The sequence below is a fragment of the Erpetoichthys calabaricus genome, chromosome 3 (genome assembly GCF_900747795.2).
Source record: "Erpetoichthys calabaricus chromosome 3, fErpCal1.3, whole genome shotgun sequence".
NCBI classification, from domain to species: Eukaryota; Metazoa; Chordata; class Cladistia; order Polypteriformes; family Polypteridae; genus Erpetoichthys; species Erpetoichthys calabaricus.
In genome coordinates, this window is record NC_041396.2 from 75,893,564 (window position 1) to 75,914,593 (window position 21,030).

General features: G+C 36.5%; 1 protein-coding gene across 1 annotated transcript in view; it reads left to right on the plus strand.

Annotated features, from left to right (window-relative positions):
• The window catches only part of smyd3 (SET and MYND domain containing 3), a 1,300,831-nt gene that overhangs the window by 1,096,294 nt on the left and 183,507 nt on the right, over window positions 1–21,030 (plus strand). Inside the window, exon 8 of the mRNA XM_028796932.2 lies at window positions 5,351–5,461. Within this exon, the coding sequence (XP_028652765.1) occupies window positions 5,351–5,461 (111 nt within the window). The remainder of the gene's footprint in view (window positions 1–5,350; window positions 5,462–21,030) is intronic.

A 21,030-nucleotide genomic window follows, 5' to 3' on the forward strand; every position in this document is an offset into this window, starting at 1 on the left:
TCCCTGTGAGTTCGTTGTAACGGAATTTTACCTGTATTCTGTAAAACTTTCCTCCAAGGTAAAATGTTTGATAACAGCTAATGGACTGAATGACCTGTTCTAATTTTCTAATTTACGGGCTGTGTTGTTAACTGTAACAAGTGTATCAGCTCTCATCAATTCTGCAAATATTTATAGTTTTTAGAGAAAATATTTATTTGTTACTTCAAGCAGCAATCCCTTTCCATGCCTTATTCCTTTTTTGTCAGGCCTAGTCTTTAAGCTGTTTATTGAATAGTACAGGGTGTGCTTCTACTAAAACAAGCTGTTCGAACTGTAAAAAAAACTTTCCATTGCTGCCTCATTGAAAAACATTTCATTTCCAGTTTGCCCCCAACCGAATACCACTAACATGTAAACCCTTCTTTACAGTCAGAATGCATTGTGTTTCAACTCAGCAGATGGTGGAAAAAAAGTGCTCATCTTCCCATTCAATACTGAATGTATCTTTTATGAATAAAAATTCTAAACTTTTTTTTAGTCTTGTGTGATGAAGAAAAAACTTTTCAAAAACATTGAAAAGTTATTAACTTGGAAGTGTTTTGTTGTTTAATGGGTAGTTAAAAAATGTACTTCCCACCACAAGTCAGGACAAACGGTTATATCACTAAAAGTTTTGCGTATCGGTAAATTAAATCAATATTCTTATACGTGGAACTTATTTTAGAAATGACTATGTTTGTGCAGTACAGGCAAATTTGAAGATGACTGAATTGGAGGTATGGTGGTGCAGTTGTTAGTGTAGCTCCAAAGACCTTAATTGTGCTCCCAGCTCAGACAATGACTATATGGAGTTTATTTATTTGTATTCTTTTCATGTTAGTTTTGTGTAGGCACTCCAGCATCCTCTGGCATTCCATACCTCTTGAATGTGCCCTACTATAGAATTGCATCACATCTGGTGCTGCCTTCTGCCTTGTACTCAGTGCTTCAAATTCCCACAACCAAAATAAGTTAAAAAATGAATGGGGTGGTGGATAAATAGGTAAGCCACTTAATCTTTTCTTCCTCTATCAGAGAAAGGTAAGCTCTGCAAAATTTGTGGTTAAGTCTGATTTTTAGTGTGTTTCCATGTATGTGTCAGATTCTGCATACATGTGTTTTCATGTAATTGTTACTATGCATTTAAAATTTATCAGTGCATTAATTTTTGTAGACCTTTATTTATTGAATATCATACTGCTGTAACAAAACTCATCATTTTGTTATCGCACTGGTTGTCTGGGACACGGTGGTCTGTGCTGAGGGTATGTGCACACAAATTCTGCGATTTGACTTCATCACAGCCATCTTATTAATGCATGAGCTTTGCATAAGCAACTTGTCTGATTTTTGTTGTATAGGAATGACATACGGTATTTGAGATTTAAAAACAAAATCTTTATTCTAAATTGCAGATACCCAAAGTAGGAACGATCAATGACTTCAAAATTGGTGTTGCCCTTGAATCACAAAACACATCTAGTTCTAGTAGTCTGCATAGTAAGACAATAATAAAGGATCTTTATCACTCACAAATGATCATAATATACAGAACTGACAGGCAAATCTAGACCCCTCTTTAACAAACATTCAATTTTGATGTGAGACAAAAAGAATTTAATGAATTTAAATATACTGTACAAGTAAGCTGTTGAGGTGCCTCAGTCTCATGCAGTGTTTCATGTGTGTATGATGTAATAATGGAATGTTATTTGTAAGAATACTTGAGGAAATTGAGTTTTATTATAACAGATAAATACTACATTTGTGTATGATTTTCAGTCATGCACATCTCAAAACATCTGTTTCCAGTTCAGATGATGAATATGAAGACAAAAAGGAAATTATTCTTTATCAAGATCTAAGCTTTTCTCTGTTCTTTTCTCTTTCACAATGCAAATAATTAATTACAAATGCTTCTAAGTAGAATATCTTCGTCATAAATCTCAATAGGCTACACTAACATTCCTCACATTCATTGGTGGGCTGGCATGCACATAATGAAAAAGCAGTTTATTAAATGCAGGTCACCCAAACCAAAAGAACAAAGTGTGTTGCCATTTTTAGTTAGAAGCACAGCTTTCAAATACATGCAGTTTGCCTTTTATTACATCTGAGATTGACAAGGGAGCCGAAACTCATTAGAATCTCATCAGCCATGATGCTAGTTTGGTGTAGGACAAGCATAGAAAAGTGTTGAGACATATTGTACATCTATCACTAAAAACACAGCAACCTATAGAAAGCCCACATAAGCCTATGCAAAATGTGCAAAGGCTTTTCAGCTGAAATTTGAATTTGTGATCAAACTTCTTTAAGGCCGTAACACTGCTCACCATGACACTATGTTTTTAACTAAAAGGTATGGGAAAGAGAAAACTAAAAACTGTACAGTGGCTTCTAGAGACCTAGTATTATTTTCAGATGTCAAAAAAGGCAGCGTTTTCTGCAGTTTCTCTGAAAGCTTCCTAAAGCTTCTCTGGATTCTGGTGGGAAGTACAGGATTCACATACTATAGCTTGAGTATTAACAAGGAAACACTGCAACATAAAATAATTTATTATAGTAATTTAAAATAATTATTTAATCTAAATGAGCTCCATGAGGAAATCAAAGCTTATCCTGGCAGCTTCATTCCAGGCAATGGCAGGAATTAGCCAAGGACAGGACACCAGTCTATGGCTGGGACCACTCATTCACACATAGTAGGCCCACACAGGGTCTATTTAGAATTGCCATTTAGTTTATTACACATTTCGTTGCAGATGGGGCACGAAAACTGGCATACCTGCGGCAAAACCCAAGCAGACATTGAAAGAAACACTACAAAGACAAGGCTTGGGCAAGGGATTCAGACGTAGTACATGGAACCACTGTGCCAGCATGCTGCTTGAAAACTCTGTAGATTTTCATTATTTTTTGTACCAAAAGAGCATTATTATCATAAAAGACTACAGCTATTTTAAAAGGAGATCACATCACATCACTTCACTTCACTGCTTGTCTTCCTCCGTGACATCCTTTGGGGCCAGGAGCGCAGTTTCACTTCAAAAAGCCATCTTCAAGCACTGTTATTGACATTGTTGAATGTTGATACCGAATTGTGAACTGCTGTCTCAGTTCTGTAGAGAACTAGACAGTAATCATCAAAAAAAGTCACACCTTCACTCATAGTCTTTCACTGTACAAAAGCTTATCCCAGCCACTCAAAACAGACGCTGTTTGTGTTATTATGCAAGCTTACTGTCTACTGCTTCTGTTAGCATAATATACTGTAAATGCGTGCTTTGGTGGTTTATTGAGGGAAAGGTTGAGCACATGCATAGCTTGAAATCAAGTGACAAAAACAGGTAGGCATACATTTAATTTTAATTGGATTGAAGTGCAGTAAGTTTAGTATAGATGCTTTAGCATAGGGACAGTGGTAGTGCAGAGCTGTCATTTCTGTCCCACATTTCCAGGTTGTACATGGAGTTGGCATGATCTCCCCATGCATTTACAGATTGATTGGTATTAGTGAGTGTCAGTGAGTTGGGGAAGAGTGATTCAGCATGCTGTATAAATTTTGACAATTGACTTGTGGTGTTTCAATCTGTTTCAACATTGTTTGACTGTATTGCATACTATGCCTTTTTGATTTTCTTACATATTTTGTTTTTGTGCATGTGCACAACACACCTCCGGAAGTAACACTGAGTGTTCATTGTCCCTGTAAACTGTAAAAATGCAATTCTGTGTAATCAGTTCAGTTCAGATTTTTGTTATGTGTGCAAAGTACAATGAACTTTTATGTGCACTCTTTTACCACCATGCTGCCATTTGCTAAGACTCTCGCTCTGTAGGCTTTGTAAAATAGCAACACAGAATGTAATAAATGAAAAGTAGGTCCTACTTAGGTAAAAATAATCATATAATTTGAGTGCACATCTATCTGTTGTTATAATCCATGGCAGAATATAACTGTTCCACAACAGAATTGTTAAGCCACAACTAGCTTAATATGTAGCCTTGAAGCATTTGGGAGGATGGATAGTTAAAACTCTACCCGGGATGCACACTGAGAGCATAGAAGTGAGCAAGAAACTTTTTCTTAATTCAGGAAAATAGTACCCTGAATCTATAAAATGTATTATTTTACAGTTTACTTTTGTTGTCACAAGCATGCCTCAGAAACGTAGAAGGCATGTTGTCTTAAAGTGAAACCTTTTTTTTTGCTTCAAAATGGGCGTATTCAGCTTTTGTTTTCATGTTGCACCCTGGTGTCCTTTATCTGCATTATATAATGCAACCTGGGAATTTCTTAAGATTTAAAAATAAAGGTTCACTTTAGTATGAAATTATATGGCAAATGAATACTGTATGTACCATGGCTGTGAAGAAATAACTTTGCCTTGAAAAATACCAAACTTATCCTTTAAGTGTTTTGGAAATCTTTGTTATCTTTATAAAAAAGTGTAGAAATTACAAAATTCATTGCTAACTGATTCTGATTTAAGTATAATGCAGTATTGTGCTTTACAAACAGTCCTGTTTTCAGGTGAAGCAGCCTGGCCTGATAGTCTGTCACTCATAAACAGTCAAAATCTTGAATTTCTCCAACATACACAATGTTTTTCACTCCCCCCCCCCCCCCCCCCCATATGAAAAATTCAAGTGTTTACAGGACATCATCTTTTCCATATTATTTAAACTGGGAACTAATGATTCAAGCCTGACTGACATGACTGAGACTGGGCAAGTTGCTGGTAAATAAAATCAATATGAGCTTCACTCCCTGTGGTGGTTTGGGGCCTTTCTAGCATGTTCTGACTGTTATTCTTGGGTACACAGTGTTTGATTAGTTCATACTGGTGATGGCCTGATGTTTCTCACAGTCTCTTCTGATGCCAGTTTACTTCATAAAGTCAGGCACGTGGCAGGGATGATTCAGTGAAAAAATACAGTAAATAAAATGGCATAGGAAAAGCTGAATTTCTATTTTAACAGAAAAACAATTTTAATATGTTTCATATTTACAGATAATCCAGGGGCAGGGGACCTAACACATATATCCCAAATATACAAATAAAAATACTGTACTATTTGTAAAAATCCATTTTTTATTAACTTATTGCCGGAAGCCTTTCGGCATTAATTCACATTAGGAAGTAATAACATTTATCTCATTGAAAGTGTTATTGTATAAATACTATAAATAGCTAATTAAAATTCCTTTTTTAATAGGTTTTTCACTGATTGGAAATGGAAAGTATAATCAAAAATAATTAAGCTGCTTTGGCACTAGCCTTAGTTTTATTAGTGTTTTATTATCTGTCTCTTTTCTTCATAGCTCACTGTCAGCTATATTGATGTACTGACCACTGCCCAAGAGCGACAAATGCAGCTCAAGAATCAGTATTGCTTTCTGTGTGAATGTCACCGTTGCAAGACAAAGGACAAAGTAAGTAAAAAAATAATTTTTGCGTTTAGTTTTTCTGCTTTCTCATAAGATCCAGTCTCACATTCTTGCATTTGCAAATAAGTTCTGAGGCTTCAGTGCACTGTTTAAGAGTCTCATCTGATGTCTTTTGTTATCAAGGCCAGCGATATTTGTCTAATGCAGTGATTGATTTTTGGACGCATCAATCTTTACTTAATTTATATGGATGTTAATAATTCATTTATTGCTGTTTTGATAAGGTCAAGATCAGAAACCTTTACTGCCATCCCCCCCCCAGACAATTATAAGGCCTTTTTTCATTGATGCCTTCTCCTTCTTCACGTGTGATTAGATGTACTTTTCTTTCTAATGATGTTAATGTGTGTTTAGTAAGGCTGCAGGGGTGGTGATCTGGTTAACACTGTTGCCTCTCAGTTCAGGAGTCCAAAATGGAAAGCCAGGTGGGCTAGAGAATGCATGTTCCCCTTTGCTGGTGTGGGGTTTCTTCCCACATTAAAAAGATCAATTTATTCGGTTAATCGCTAACTATACATTTTTCCTTTATGGGTGACCGTAGAAGTTTGTTAGTGTATCTTACGATGGACTGTGAAATACATTTGGCATAGGGTTCAGGACTTCCACATTTAATTCTATTAATTAAACCGAAACATGGATGAGGAGCTATAATTAATCTTTTTATATTGCAGTGTTTCAAGTGTATTTTATAATTCCGCCTTCTTGTTCATTCACTCTCTAAAGCATGGCATGATGATGATTTAATTAATTCTTTCACTGCAGTGAGCATTGCATTTTTTTCTCAAATTTTTAAAGCCATTTACTGTTGCTGCTTTTATTCTTCTTTTTTTTTTTTAATAAGTGTGAAACTTGCTTTTTTTGCTTTGTTTGCTGCTTTACATCCTGGAGACTAGATTGTAATCCCAGCTGCCCCAAACCCCGTCTGCATTGAGTTTGCATTCTCTTCCAGTGTTCCCATGAGTTTTATTGAAGATTTTCCTACCATATCCTAATGATGTGTATGTTAGTTTGATTAATGTCTTTTTATGCCATTAGGACTAAGTGTAGTCCCCTTAAACCATCAAGGAGTTGCTTCTGGCTTTGCTCCCTAATGCAGCAAGGATAGGCTCCTGCTCAAGCAACCTTCAGTTGGAATAAACTGAGCTGAATTCATTAGTGGATAGTAAGATCACTACTGTATTGATAATATCAAATATTTATAGCTACTGTGTATTAAACTGGCGTCATCAGCAGCTGCCACTTTGAATGTCAAGTCAAGTCAATTTAGTCTTGTATAGTCTGTGTCACAGAGTACAGATTCATAGTGTATGTTTACAGCTAAAATACAAATTACAGTTCTCACAAAATACATAATGTACACATTACAAATAGGTTAAACCTACAGTAAAACAGAGTAATTGAATAAGATAAATGGACCCTGAAAATTGAAATTCATTAATATTATAGTCATGGCATCACAGGCAGTTATTATTTTGCAAGACTTTCTCTCTCCCTTAAAACCCCATTTGTTTCTTTAATCTTTCAGCACTGTATCAGTGAAGATGACCCAAACTGATTATAAGCCTAAAGATAAGCTGGCCCCAGCTTTCACTGGCATACCTTGTGTGTAGCCACTCTGATCAAACAGTTTCTTCTTATTTCAAGCATGGAAAATGAATGCAGCTAATCTTGTGAGCTATAGGGGCAGCTCATCTTTATGTGTTTCGCTTCTTATAAATGTGCTTATCACTGAGGTTTTTGGCCACACACTTTATTGTCTGTAGAAATGGAGGATGACTCATGCTAAACAGCACAGGGTTATGGTAAGTCAGATAAAATCAGGCTTATGTTGTAATGTTTACATTTAATGAAGAGCTTCTCATCTCGGAATGAGACAATGTTGCCCCTCTCCACAAACATGAAGCACACATTGGTATGTAACTGCTGTTGTGTCTCATTTAATGAACTAAGTATGGGGAATCAAGGGCATGGTCAGAACTACTCTGTGAAGCCATGTTGTTCAGCCCAAATGTTAGATTTCAAACGCTTTCCATATACAAAGACAAAATACAAACTTTTAGCAGGGCGATGACATGGTTTCCCCACTGGTGAGGTGGTGTAGTAACTTGTCCCAGTAATACAAATGGCCAGTGATTTTCCTTAATATCTCATTGTTTAAACATAATTTAAAAACAATCATAAAAATATTAATTTGGCAAAAAATAAATATTTACTTTATTATTCTTATTTTGTGTTCATAAGAGCAGGTAGGGCAATGCCCTAGTTCCCACAGCGTGCAAGATGTCATTGAATATGAAGGACCAACATGCAAAGAGCAATATTTTGGCACAGAGATTACATGGATCCAGTGTATTTGGTTAAAGTCACAGTCTGGGCATATCCCATGTGAAGTCTGCACATTTGTGTGAGTTTTTTCTGTCGATACTCTGTTTTCTCTCCAACATACTACAGACATGCAGGTTAGGATTGTTGGCGATTCTAAACTGGACCAATGTGTGGTGTGCATGTACACGAGTGGGCTCTGTGATGGCACCCTATCCAGGGTTGGTTTATTGCTTGTATCTGATGTTGCCAGAATAGGTTTCAGCCCACCACTAGCATTAATTGGATCAAGAAGCTGTAAAAATGGAATCCAACGTTGACTTTGCAGCCAAGATGAACACGCAAATTTTTAAAAGGAACCAAAAACTGAGTGGCCTGAAGCTTCGTGTGCTTACATAAGATAAGTTTGGGCAACAAAGTGAACCAATTGGCAAGTTTGGTTTGTAGTGTTGGAGTTTTAGGAGTTGGTCACCATCTGAAACAGCTGCTAGAATTGCCTGTAATGCTTTCTTCATTTCTTATTCAATTGTTTTTTTCATAAACATGGTATAGTACATAACTAAATTATAATCTATTCAGTGACATAATGAACAGAGCAAATTTTGCTAGTGTCATTATGAAAATTAAACAAAATGCAGTCTTCATTAAATTAAATTGCACCCATCTTATTGGATGCTTCAAATTCATATTCAATTAGTAATTTATTAACACTAAGAACCTGAAAACTGAGGCTGTCAATGAATGCTAACAAAATGTATTAACACACAGTAAATATTTTATGTTAACATGGAGGTAGAGCTGTGAAAAGCAAGGCCTGTTTATAAATTTTGAATTATTGATATGCTGTATGTGTAATGCCCTATTATGCCAAATTAACAGCTGAAAGCTCACGCCTATTGAAAGGGCTTTGTATTGTTTTGATACAGAAGAATTTGCATCCTCCCCCACACTATGGCATTTATTGAAAGTAAATAATATTAGGATTTCAGTAAGGTTGAAAAGTATGTATAAAGTTAAGTACATTGTATCATTTTAGGCTACTCTAAGCTCTAAGTGGTACAGATAATGGAAGCCTGGTTTGACAGTAGTGACACAGCATGGTTCATATATTTTGTGGGAAGACAAGTCTGTCTTAACAGCACTGGGCAGAAGGGAGGATCGAGCTCTAGATTTGGTACCACTAACCTCCTTGGCTGGTAACTCTAGGCATGACTCAGCTTGGAATTCTACGTAATTACGGTTAAGCCCGAGTCAAACTCAGTGTGACATGTAAGTAACTCTCAGGATAGTATTCTTCTGCCATCTAATGGATGAAATAACATGCTTCCACAAAAACATGAATATTTCTATGCTATCTGTCTCTTTATGGTAACTCTAAGATAACTAATCAATATTCATGAATTGGGAGGAGCCTCCTAAAAATACAGTGGCAAATGAAAAGCCATAAAGGCAGTTCTAGAAAGAACTGAAAATGAACCATTGTGCAAATTGAGTGATACTGTTGATGAATTGGTCAACTGATGCATGATGCTGCACTATTCAACCAAACTGCTGTGATATGCCAAGTGAATTTGGTTCCCTGAAGCTTCAACATGCTGCAACAGTGGCTGTGTGACAAAAGAGCAAAATAATTGCAATAAAATGTAAGGACAGGAAAAATGTTAGCCCCCTAAGCTCTGTCAATGTTCATTTCAGGGAAAATGTGGAAGTCACTAAACCCTGCACAGAGGTAGCCTACAATGACAATGGGCAGTGTCAATTGATAAGGTCAGGCACTGACATTTCTACCCTCTCATGTGGAAGCAACAGAAAAAATATAGAAAAGTGTGCTAAGAAATATGCTTTTACTGTCCCGATTGCAACATGAGCTGTGATTGGTCACTGTCTCAAAAAATATCACACGAAAGAAGTGTACTAAATCTGCATCAGTAGTACAGATGTCTAATTTTTCCTGGGGTAAACATACAAGGTGTGATCAAAAAGTATGGTGAATGTTGATGCAGTGCACCATCCAAGAGCAACACAAAACAGTTCAATGCAAGTTCTGACATGTCCATCGTAGAGGCTAGATTGTGACAAGTTTCAACTTGTTTGATACTGTTAGTAATTTGTGAGCCACTGTTGAGTTCAAGTGTGTTTTTCAACTTTGTTGTTAATAATGGATACCGAGCAAAGCATTAACATGAAACTTTGTTTCAAATTGCAAAAAGCTCAGGAAACCCATCAGATGTTAAAATCGGTTTATGGTGACACCGAGAATTAAGACTGTTTACAAGTGGTTTGATTGATTTCATAATTTATCTGACTCGGTTGAAGACGAGAAAAGATCAGGACATCCTTCAATATCAATAACTGAGGAAAATGTTGAAACTGTTTCATTCTTCGCTCCTTGTCACACATCCCTTCTAGTACGACAATTTCTGTCGAATAAAAACATTATGCTGTGTCCGCATCCACCTTATTCGCCGGATCTGGAACCATGCGACTTCTGGCACCGTGCGACGTCTGGCTGTTCCCTAAATTGAAAAAGACCATGAAAGGCAAATGATTTCAATCCATTGAAGACATCCAGGCAGCCATGACAGCCCAACTAAAGACACTCTCAAAAGAAAACTTCCAGAACTGCTTTGCAAAGTGTCAGGAGCATTGGGAGAAGTGCATTCGAAGTGGAGGGGAGTATTTAGAGGGTGACTAGTAGTTGTAAATCTTTTACTGCAATAAACGTTTCTTTTTTAAAACATTCACAGTTTTTTGATCACACCTTGTAACACAGGCTACCCTGCTCATTTTTAGTAGGTGGAAATCCAGAGAACAACACTGCAGACACAAGAAGAACTGGCAAAAACTACATGGACAGTGACCAGTCTCAGTGTTCAAAGTGATAGCACAATATCCATGAGCCTACAATGAAGAAAACATTGTGCCACCATGCAATCACATACTGTACTAGCAGCTTTAAAATTTATTTTTAAAAAGCCTTTATTAAAGTATGATAATTATAAATTAATTATTTTTTAAAAATAGATACATGCAATGGATTTTATCCCCGTTTTACAAATCAGCACCAAGGAGGCTAAAGGTATAAAACAAAAAGTAACATTGTTTATAAAGGGAGGTTAACAGAACAAGGAAAGGAGAAGATATAAAAAAGGGTAAAAATGAAAAATGGCAAACTACTGCCCCCAGTACCTACTGTACCTGTACAGATAAATGACCCTGGCTGTCACATGGGGAGGCCCTTCAATTGCAAACACGCACTTCTTTCAACACTTTCTGCCTGCCTATAGCACCTCTACTTAAGTTACTCACAATACCTTCTGAGATGTGATGAGTTTGCAGTGGAGATACAGGAGGGAAGTGAAAACAGTGGGTGACAAAGACAGAGAAAATGAAAAGAGTCTGAGCCATCTGGGAACATAAAGGCCAAAGTTAAAAGATTAGTTGCTGTTATGGTGTTGGGGGTTTCCTTTGGTCTTTAGGTCAAGGTTATAGAAATACCTCTACAAAGGTAAGCTTCACTCCCACACCCACTTAGGTCTTTCAGATTAGATCTTTTTACTGCTGCCCACTCCATACAGACAGTTGCTGAAATGACTCAAATCAACACTTAAAACATTGAAAGTATGACAAGATAGGGCAGAATCGATGATCCTGGAATGTTTTGAGTGCACCGACTGGAACGTGATCAAAGAAGCAGACACTGATACAGAAGAATATGTACCATCATTACCTGGTTACATTAGGAAATATGTTGGGGATTTTGTAACCATAAGAGAAATAACTGAGTATGTTGTTGATACCATGAATGTGTTGTCACTGCATGTTTGATATTTCTGTACTAGTGGAACCAGAAATAAATACTTTTCATTGCACTTGTAGGCATAATGGCAATAAATTGAAATAAATACAATATTCAGAAACTGCAATTCTTCATTTCTTAGTTTTTCATTCGGTTTGTTTTCCTTTAGAACTTGTTTAATAGTAATATTTTCATTTATCTCTTGGATCACTCATTTGTTAGCACTATTGCCTCACAGCTGCATGAGCCTGGTTTCAAATTCTGGTTTGTTTTCTTTCTACCCATTGCATGTTGCGGTTCTTCCTGCAAGTATTCCAGTTTTCCTTCAGCAACTACTATTCCTTGCCATTACTCCATATATGCCCCTGCTTTATTAATTTTAAAGTTAATAGGAGAAAGGGTTTAGGCTGGCAGCACTAGGTACATGGTAGGAATAGTGACATCCACACTGTGTCATTTTCGGCCAGTTTTAGGTCACCGCTTAACCTGACCTATGCATCTTTGGAGATATGAAAGGAAATGAGAGTACTTGGAGAAAATCCCATAAGTACCAAGACAGCAAGTGCACATGTAAAGTGATGAAAGACATAATCAAATCGGCACCCCCAGGGCAAAAGGGCAGCACAGCACAGCTATGCCACTAAAATTGTAAATTTATATGGTATAGTTTATTCTAAATAGTTCTAAGCAGCTTTTCAGATGTAGACTATCTGAAGGGTGTTGTAATGCTGTTTCTCAAACTGGCAGAATGATGTTGACAGGTGACTGTTAAATGATGATGTAATTGATTGGGAAATACAAAGAAATTATGAATGAATTAATTTTTTATCTTTAAAATGTTTTCAAATTTCAGATATTGAGCAATGTTATAATAAAATTGGGTATCTGTGTAGCGGCCTGTTGGTGCTGCAAAAAAAAGGGTAGGGGTTGAGTGAGTGAGAGAAAGCTCAGCTTAAGTCACCAGGACTTGCTCCATTTGCAGTGTTTGGAGGCTTTCCCAGTATGCTGGAGGTGCTTCTGAGAGTCTTTGTAATTCAGACGTCATGGGTTCACGACTGGCAACCAGCAGTTACTACAGTTTAGATGTCTGGACTAGGATGAATCATGTGTGTGACATCCACTCTTTGACAAAACAGTTGGCGTAGTTGGCAGGATATGCACTGTGGTCAGGTGGAGTGTAGTGGCCCATTGGTGCTGGACAAAAAAGGTTGGGGCTGAGTGAGATAAGCTCAACTGATCTCATGGAACATAGGAGTTCTGCTATTGCTCACTCAGGAGCTAAAAGGAGCTGCTTCTGAGGGCCTTTGCAAGCCAGACATCACCATTTTGTTGCTGGCCACTGACAATTATTACAGTGCAGTTGTCTTGCCTGGGATAAATCATGCTGTATTTCACCCACTCCGCAGAAAAACATTGTGTAAGGTAAATTACGAAAAGATCACTGACAGTACAACTGCCTCACTTATTATTTAATGCTTGACTAATTTCTTTTAGGTAAGGTTTTGGACAGCATACGCTGTATATGTAGTCGTTTTATTATTTACATAAATTTAAACAAAATTACAAATGTTGTAATAATGGCACCTTGTAGTTGTAAGTACTGCTATCTTATTAATACAGCATCCTAAACTGAATGTATTTTATCAGTTTTTGTGTAAAGTTTACACTTCCTACAAACAATGGTGTGAGTATACCTCCAATTACTCTGGTTTTCCTACCACATCCCAATGATGTACATCTTAGGTTAGTTGACTTTCCTAAATTGGCTGTGTGATTATGAGAGCAGGCCCTATGATGGACTGGCATCCCAGTCCCTGCCTTGTATGCAAGGCTAATGGGATGTTGCTCCTCCACAACACCAAATTGGATTAAGTGGGCCTGATAATGTTTTATTATGTTACATTTCAGAAGAGGCTAGCATTTGCTGTACTGAGAATGTTGCAGGATTAAAGATTTAACTTAAGCAGCTTATCTCTTCTATATCCTTCGCACCTTTAGAGTTGCTACCTGTCCAGGATCCATTTTTTATATTTATAGTACCTGTGCACTTAGGTGAAAAACGCCCACACCGCAGATCGCCCTGCGGCTTGCTACAGCCACCACGCCCCCTTGCTAAGCTGCGAGCGTGGCGATTATTTATTTAAATAACGAACTGGCCTTTGATGGAGAGCTGTGGACCCATAACACCACAGAGCCCAGAAGAGTCTCACCCCAAACCAACTAGTTCCAAAAATGTCTACCAACAGGCTTCAGCCTGGGCAGGTCCAAAATGGGGAACCTAGTTTTTAAATTCCAGAACAGCAAAAAGAGTCAAAAGAAATATCAAAAACGCTTCACAAGGGAGAAAATTGTCAAACTCTAGTTTGCAGACTCAAATCCAAATGAAAAATCTTAAAGGGATATTCCACACAAAAATGTTTTTTTTATAAGTTACTTACCCCCATGTAGTTTGTAGTAATAACTGAAAAAAAAAATTTATATCATGTTTTCATGAAGAATGGACATAATAAAGCTTCTCCTAGAAAGGGACACAATGGTGACCAATTCTGGGCAACAGCAAACAATGTGAAAAACGTCCATGAAAAATCTCATATTACTCATAATACACATGTCAGGTAATCCAGTTGTATGCAAACAATTTGAAAACGCATGTATTTCTTGCTAAAATATTGTTAAATAAATACCTCAGTAAAATGAAATTAGTCCACAAATGGGTAGCCTGTTCACATAGGGTTTTGCTATTGAATTGAACACCAGCCTCTCCACCTCAATCACTGGTCAAGAGTCCTGTCAGACAAGATACAAAATACTATAACAAAGAAAAGCCCAATTATAAAGAAAGGCTAAGAAACAAAAACTATTATAATGATGAAGAAGACTAAACAATACAAAAAGTCAAAATCCTATGATGTAGAAAAGGTCAAGCATCATGAAGGCCAAGCTGTACAAAAGCCAAAAAACTACATTGACCAAGTAACACAACATGCAAAAGTACAAAATAGGCCAAGCAATACATAATTGAAAAATATGACAAAGGAACTGGCCAAAAAGAAGGAATCTAGGAGTATGTGAACTATTATGAAATCCCCGTTATTTTTTGTCTTTTGCCCTTAAAATATTCTTGCATTTTAAATGCAAAATTTAAAATTTGAAACAACAAATCTAAAAAGACACAGATCTGCTACTGATATCTACCCACCTATTTTATCAGTTTAGGTTACAGGCAGGTGGGTTCCTAATAAGCAACAGTTCCATCTGCCCACCTAATGAAGAATCAATACAAATGAAGTTCTGGCATTTAGTTGCCCTCCCTACATATCAAAATACTTACCTTAGGATGATATCTCATGAATGCCTAATGTAAGTAAACTTAAGTAAATTCTGATTTTTTTAATTAAAATATGAATTTACCAATTAGTTCATAAATTAAATTTACTTTTCCTTCTTATTGATCATATCTTCTTACTTATTAATGACCTGATCAGGTTACAATAATCTTCATACCAACATGTCACCATTTGCACCTTCTAGGCAGGTTCAGCTGACTGTCCTAATGGCTGGTCTACCTGGAAGTGTATAAATCAGTGCTACCAAGTCCACATACACAAAGTGATTCTGAATTACTTTAACAGAAGCAGCTTCTTGTTTTATAGGGTTAGAATTTCTTTAACATTTTAGCTTGTTTTTTTTTAGCACTTGACTGATCTCTATCTGTAACATGTGTACTGTAAGAAAGGAATGAACTAAAACAATCAAATAGTCATGGAGGTTTCTTTTTGATTAATAAGGATCTTTGAATGCTTTGTTGATTTAGGACCAGCTGCTGGCTATGAACTGACAGCAGATATGGAGAAATATGAGCTGACAGCCCTCCCCTGTTTAGTATAACTGCTTGTCTCCCTACTGCGACATGCACTCTATTCCTAACATCTCAACAAATGTTAAATAATTTGGGTCACTTTTCAGGATCATAAACCTCTAGTCAAAATAGTGAAAATAAATGCTAGCGAGAAATCAAGTAGAGGATGGCAAATTTATATATTTGAAGCAAAATACTTTAAATACGATTTAAATATAAGTTCTTTAAAAAGATTGTTTAGTTGCCTGATTAAAAGTGTAATTTACAAAATTCCCAGCAATTATTTCCTCACTTGTTTAGTATATTTTCAGTTGATTATTTGAATTGTTACATTATTTTTCTCCAAGTTTTAATCCTGCTGTATATTACTTTCATATAAAGTATTCAAGGATGACTTTTCACTAATTTTATGAACCCAACTCAGATATTTATTAGACAATAGCACAAACCTACAGCTTTTCATCCTTGTATAGCCTTGATGTACTTGTCCCATAAGAGATTTACAGGTGAAGCACTTTTTAAAAACAGGTGGTGCAAAGCAGGATCCTCTCTACTACAGAATGTCCATATTGATAGAATCTTCTGTAATTTAGTGCACTCAATTAGTAAGATAGTTGGCATATAAATTATAAAAAGAAGCTGTCTTTCCCCAAGGAAACACACAAAAATTCAATGAGAACGAACACTTCATAAGGAAGCAATCCTGTCTTTAGTATTAAAGAAACATCTACATTTCCATTTTAGTGTTTGTTCCAAAGTTGTCCATTTTTTCTCATGCTATGAGAGGATTGTGCATTTAAGGTATGACTCCTTTTTGCTCATGTACCATTTTTGTCTTCTTTATCTTCAGCTCTATGTCTGCATTAACTACAGAGTGGTGCCATATGCTCTGCCATTTAATATGTTTAATTGCAAAATGTTTGAAGTGTATGATAGGATGGCCCCTCTGCCTCAGAGAAATATGCAGGCAAAAGGCCAACAAAACTACACCTTTATTTCATAAATATTTGCCCACTGCTTTTCTGACTCTACACTCAATTGTAACTGATGTACCTCTAATCCTCTTCTTGGGATTACCTCAGAGCCAAGCCCTGGAATCACTTCTGGGATCATAGGTAATTTTCTGTTTGATCCAGGAGCACCAAGTTTAAACTCTTTCTCTATTGGTTACTTGTCAGCAAGGTCCCACCTCAGGTGGCTGCATTATCAGAGTGACAGTATGTGCCCGGAGATTGCGCTATACTCTAGTAGTCTGCGCTATACTCTAGTAGTCAGCAGGGGCCTCATGTATAAATGATGTGTACGCACAAAAATGTTGTGTACTCCTGTTTCCACACTCACATGTATAAAAACTAAACTTGCAGTAACACTATGCACATGTTCATGACAGCCTCAGACCATGTGTATGCACATTTTGCTCAAATTTGTAAACAGGTGGTACCCAAAGCAGTGCAACCATTTCTGTGTGGTTTCCCTTTCTTTTTTAGAGCCCCATCCATGACTTTATCAAATACACCAAAATTAAATGTATATTGTTTATAAATTTAAGGCACTTGATTCTAATCAATCTGTAACAATATAATGGTACACGGAATGGCCAAACTATTCCAACTACCATGGCTGCTGTAACATTGTTAGAAGAAGCCAAAAATGGAAAAATTAGAAGAGTGCATATTTAGAGATCATACTGATTTCTTGTCCCATGGTGATGACTGGCTTCAAATAGATTTAGATTTCCAAGAGCTATCCACTTGGAGCTGTGTGCTGTACTGAGGCTTGTAGACTTTAAGGAATTGTGCTCTACCTGCTCCTTTGCAAGTTCTGTTCACGCTTGGGTTTTTACAGACAGGAGCTTTTCAATGTGAACTTGCTGACAGATTGTGCATTTCTCTGTCATCACTGAGGCGTGCAATACCAGCTGTATGGGATGGTATTACCTGCTTGTCATCCAGATTTGTAAGATTTCCTTACACTGTGGTTGAACAGGAAAACATCAAAGTACAATTCGCAGCAATGTCCGGTTTACGAAATGGAATTGCAACGGTCAACTGTATTGCTATAAAGGTGACTTCAGAGAATGAATTTGCTTATGTAAATAGAATGTATTTCCACTCTGTTAATGTGGAAATTATCTGTGATGTGAAAATTCATCTTATTAATGTTGTGGCGAGATGGCCTGGCTCAACTCATCATTCATTCATTCTGAGAAATAGTAGTGTTGGGAAAAAACTTGAAAATGGTATTGTGTGTGATGGCTGGTTTTAAGACATTTATTATTACCCCTTTAGTCAAAACTGTAAGTTATCTGTATGATGTAACCATATTACACAATTACTTTGGTGACAGTGGGTACCAACTGAAGATGCTTCTCATCCCACTCACCAACACACTGAATGAACAAGAGCAATGTTATAATGACCTCCACTCTCAGGCTCGGGTGGTGGTAAAATGCAGATTATAAGTGTTTTGCCAATAATTACAGTAGACTGCTGCTCAAACAGTTTGTGCCCTGGAATTCCATTATCTCCTCCAGTGTTGACACTATAGATGGGAGGCTGCAACTTGCTTTTCATGTCAACTTTGATATCTGACCACTTCTTTTTTTATTTCAGGTACTATGTGACTTTCTGAACTTGATCTTTTAGTGCTTCCACCATGCTGTGCCACTCCAGTTTCCTTTTGTTGCTTATACCACTACTTAAGCCACCAAATTGTACATTTTCCTTGCCTTTGCTTCATTGAGCAAGACCTCCTTTTCACATTTGCTGAAATTCTCCTTTTCTGCACATGCTTTTGCCATTGTCTTTCAAGAAAACACCGAATGGAAGAGGCTATTTATATTGATTTCAAATAGGCGAAATTCTGGGAAGAGTCAGGGTGGGGATGTAGACTCAGGCATGTGCATTAAAATTCACGTTGATTGGAATATATAAAGGGAAAGTGTGTAGAACTTTGCTTACACACAGTTTTATGCATCTAAATTTTTTTTGTGCGCATACACATTTCTAGTTTTCTCAGTACACCTGTTTTAGTATGAATTCTACACAAGGCATTATGCATGATGCCCCAGGTTTTGCCACCGCTGCCATTCCTTTCTTGGTCTTATTCTTTCTACATGAAGATGGTTAAATACTCTTCCCAGTAGCTATGTGCCCTACCCTTTTGCGGCATCTTCCTGGTTCTCTTTCTCTTTCATTCTGATGTGGATGCCACCTGACTAATCTGAAGTATTCAACAGATTATAAAGGGTGTGCAGCTTAAATTTCCTTTATTTTTCCAAACTGGCATTTACATCTTATTTCATCAGACAAATGCCATACTTTCTGTGGGCATAGCATGTTGTCACTGTAACCTAAATGACAGTATAATGTTTCTCTAATGTCTGTAAGTCAATCATAGCATTTCAGGTGTTTTTGCAAAAGGTTACTGAAATTATATTAATCATGTTGGCTTAGAAATTTCTACTTGTTCTTTTCTTGGGCTGCAATATACATGCTCAGTTTGTGCAGTAAATAAATTATATGTATATGTATTGTACTTTAAAAAAATGTTTATTTTGTGTTTGCATTTGGATGTAGACTCTTTCTTTGATAGTCTTTCTTGATAGTCTCTTAGTGACAGCAAGAACAGACAGCACTGTTTTGAAAATCCTAGGACAGAACAATTGAAGAGCTCCTATTCATATGAAATGAAAACCCTTGTTTTCCACTCACAAAATGTATTTTCCATTTCAATATTTTAACTGCGCCTGTGATCATATTAAAAAATGAGTAGTTTGCTTTTGTGAACAACCATCAGCACAGATTGAACATTGTATCTACTGCCTCAGTATTTTGAAATGTAAAGGGAAAATAATATGTACTAATACTATCTGGTCTGTGGTGAAATGTTTTGCATTTTTTTAGGAGGATGATGCTATAGAGCCGTGATATTATGGGAGTGTTCTTGTGTTCATAAACCCTCAGGAAGTAAATAAACACAGTTGTGATATTTACGACGGCTGGCAAATATTGCCTGCCAGTTTAAAGAGCCATTTACAAGTGGAATGAAAAGCTGAGTTAGCAGTTTATTTTTAAAGGCTGACTACATTGTGCCTACCATAGAAAATGTATATTTCACCTTTCTAATATTGGTGTGCACCAAGGTTATTATAGTTAACGAAAACTAAAATCAAAACCGAAACTTTTATTAAAAAAACATTTTCGTAAACTGAATTAAAATAATTAACAAAACCAAAATGAAAAACTAAAACTAAACGAAACTATTAAAATAGCTGGAAAGACTAACTGAAATAAAATAATAATTTACTAAAATATTTTTAGTTTTCGTTTTTGAATGAATATTCTTACTGTTAGTTTTTAACCCTTGTAAGTTTTAACTCTAAAACAGAAAGTCATCCACCACGAGCCGTCCCCTCACATATTCATCCAGTGAACGGTGGCTGGTGATGGAGGGTGGCTGTTCACACAGCATTTGCGGAGACAGAGCTGAGTGCGGGTGCGTAAAACGTGTGAAATAGAAAGCGATTTGCGTGCTGCTTTTCTTTGTGCTTGTTTTATATCAATATGTAATTCAAACGGCTGAAATCAGAATGTGCTGGTCAACAAAAACTTTACCATATGGACAGAAAAATCACGAGTGAGTGACGTTTCAGTTTATTTCTCAGGTGACTGCTTTTTGTTGACAGCAATTCACCTGCCACTTCGCACAGGAGAAATTGTTTTTACTTTCTCATATACGAAGTATAGAGAAAGTATAGTAATCATGAAAAAATTCGACCTCGCCATTTTGATGAATCTTGATGTTATAGACCTCCCAGAGTCCAAAAATGCAGTTTTTTGGAATTGTGAGTGTGTGTGTGTGTGCGCGTGTGTGTGTGTGTAGGTGGATGAAATTCGGCATGTGGTTGTTACACCACAATTGTAGATCTGTACCTGAACACATATGATTTTTTTTTAATTTTTATTTATGCAGCTTCAGAGTCCGATTTATTCAACATTACTTTTATAATAATTGTTCAATATATTATTAATTTGATTTGTTGGTGATGGTTCCTTAATGTACAGAATATAAAAATATAATCATTGTCTTGCAGTTTACTCCTCAAATATTCATATCTGAGTATACAGGAAAGTTGAGGGGAGACCACTCCCGATTTTTGAAAATAAAATGGCACTGATCGAGAGACTGACTTGGTCATCATACAAGATCAGCATATTGTTGCTGACCAATCACTTTTGCTTTAAAAACATTGTTTAACAATGAAGCAGTACAAACAATTAAAGGTAGAGAGTCTGACAAGTGATGAAAAACTAGACATACTAATGGGTTTTTGTATTTATTTTATATTTATTAATTTATCTTTTTTAGTTCATATTCACAACTCAAAATACCCGATATTGTGAAAATAAACCATTAGCAGAATTATATTTTAAAATATTTGTCTCCCTTTTTTCAATGTTTTTCTCTCTCTCTCAAAATAGATAGTTGAAATATCATTCTTTTTGTTCTTAACATCAGCCATATCATACATATTGCATACCTGGGAGTTTTCCTGCCATACATTCAAACCTG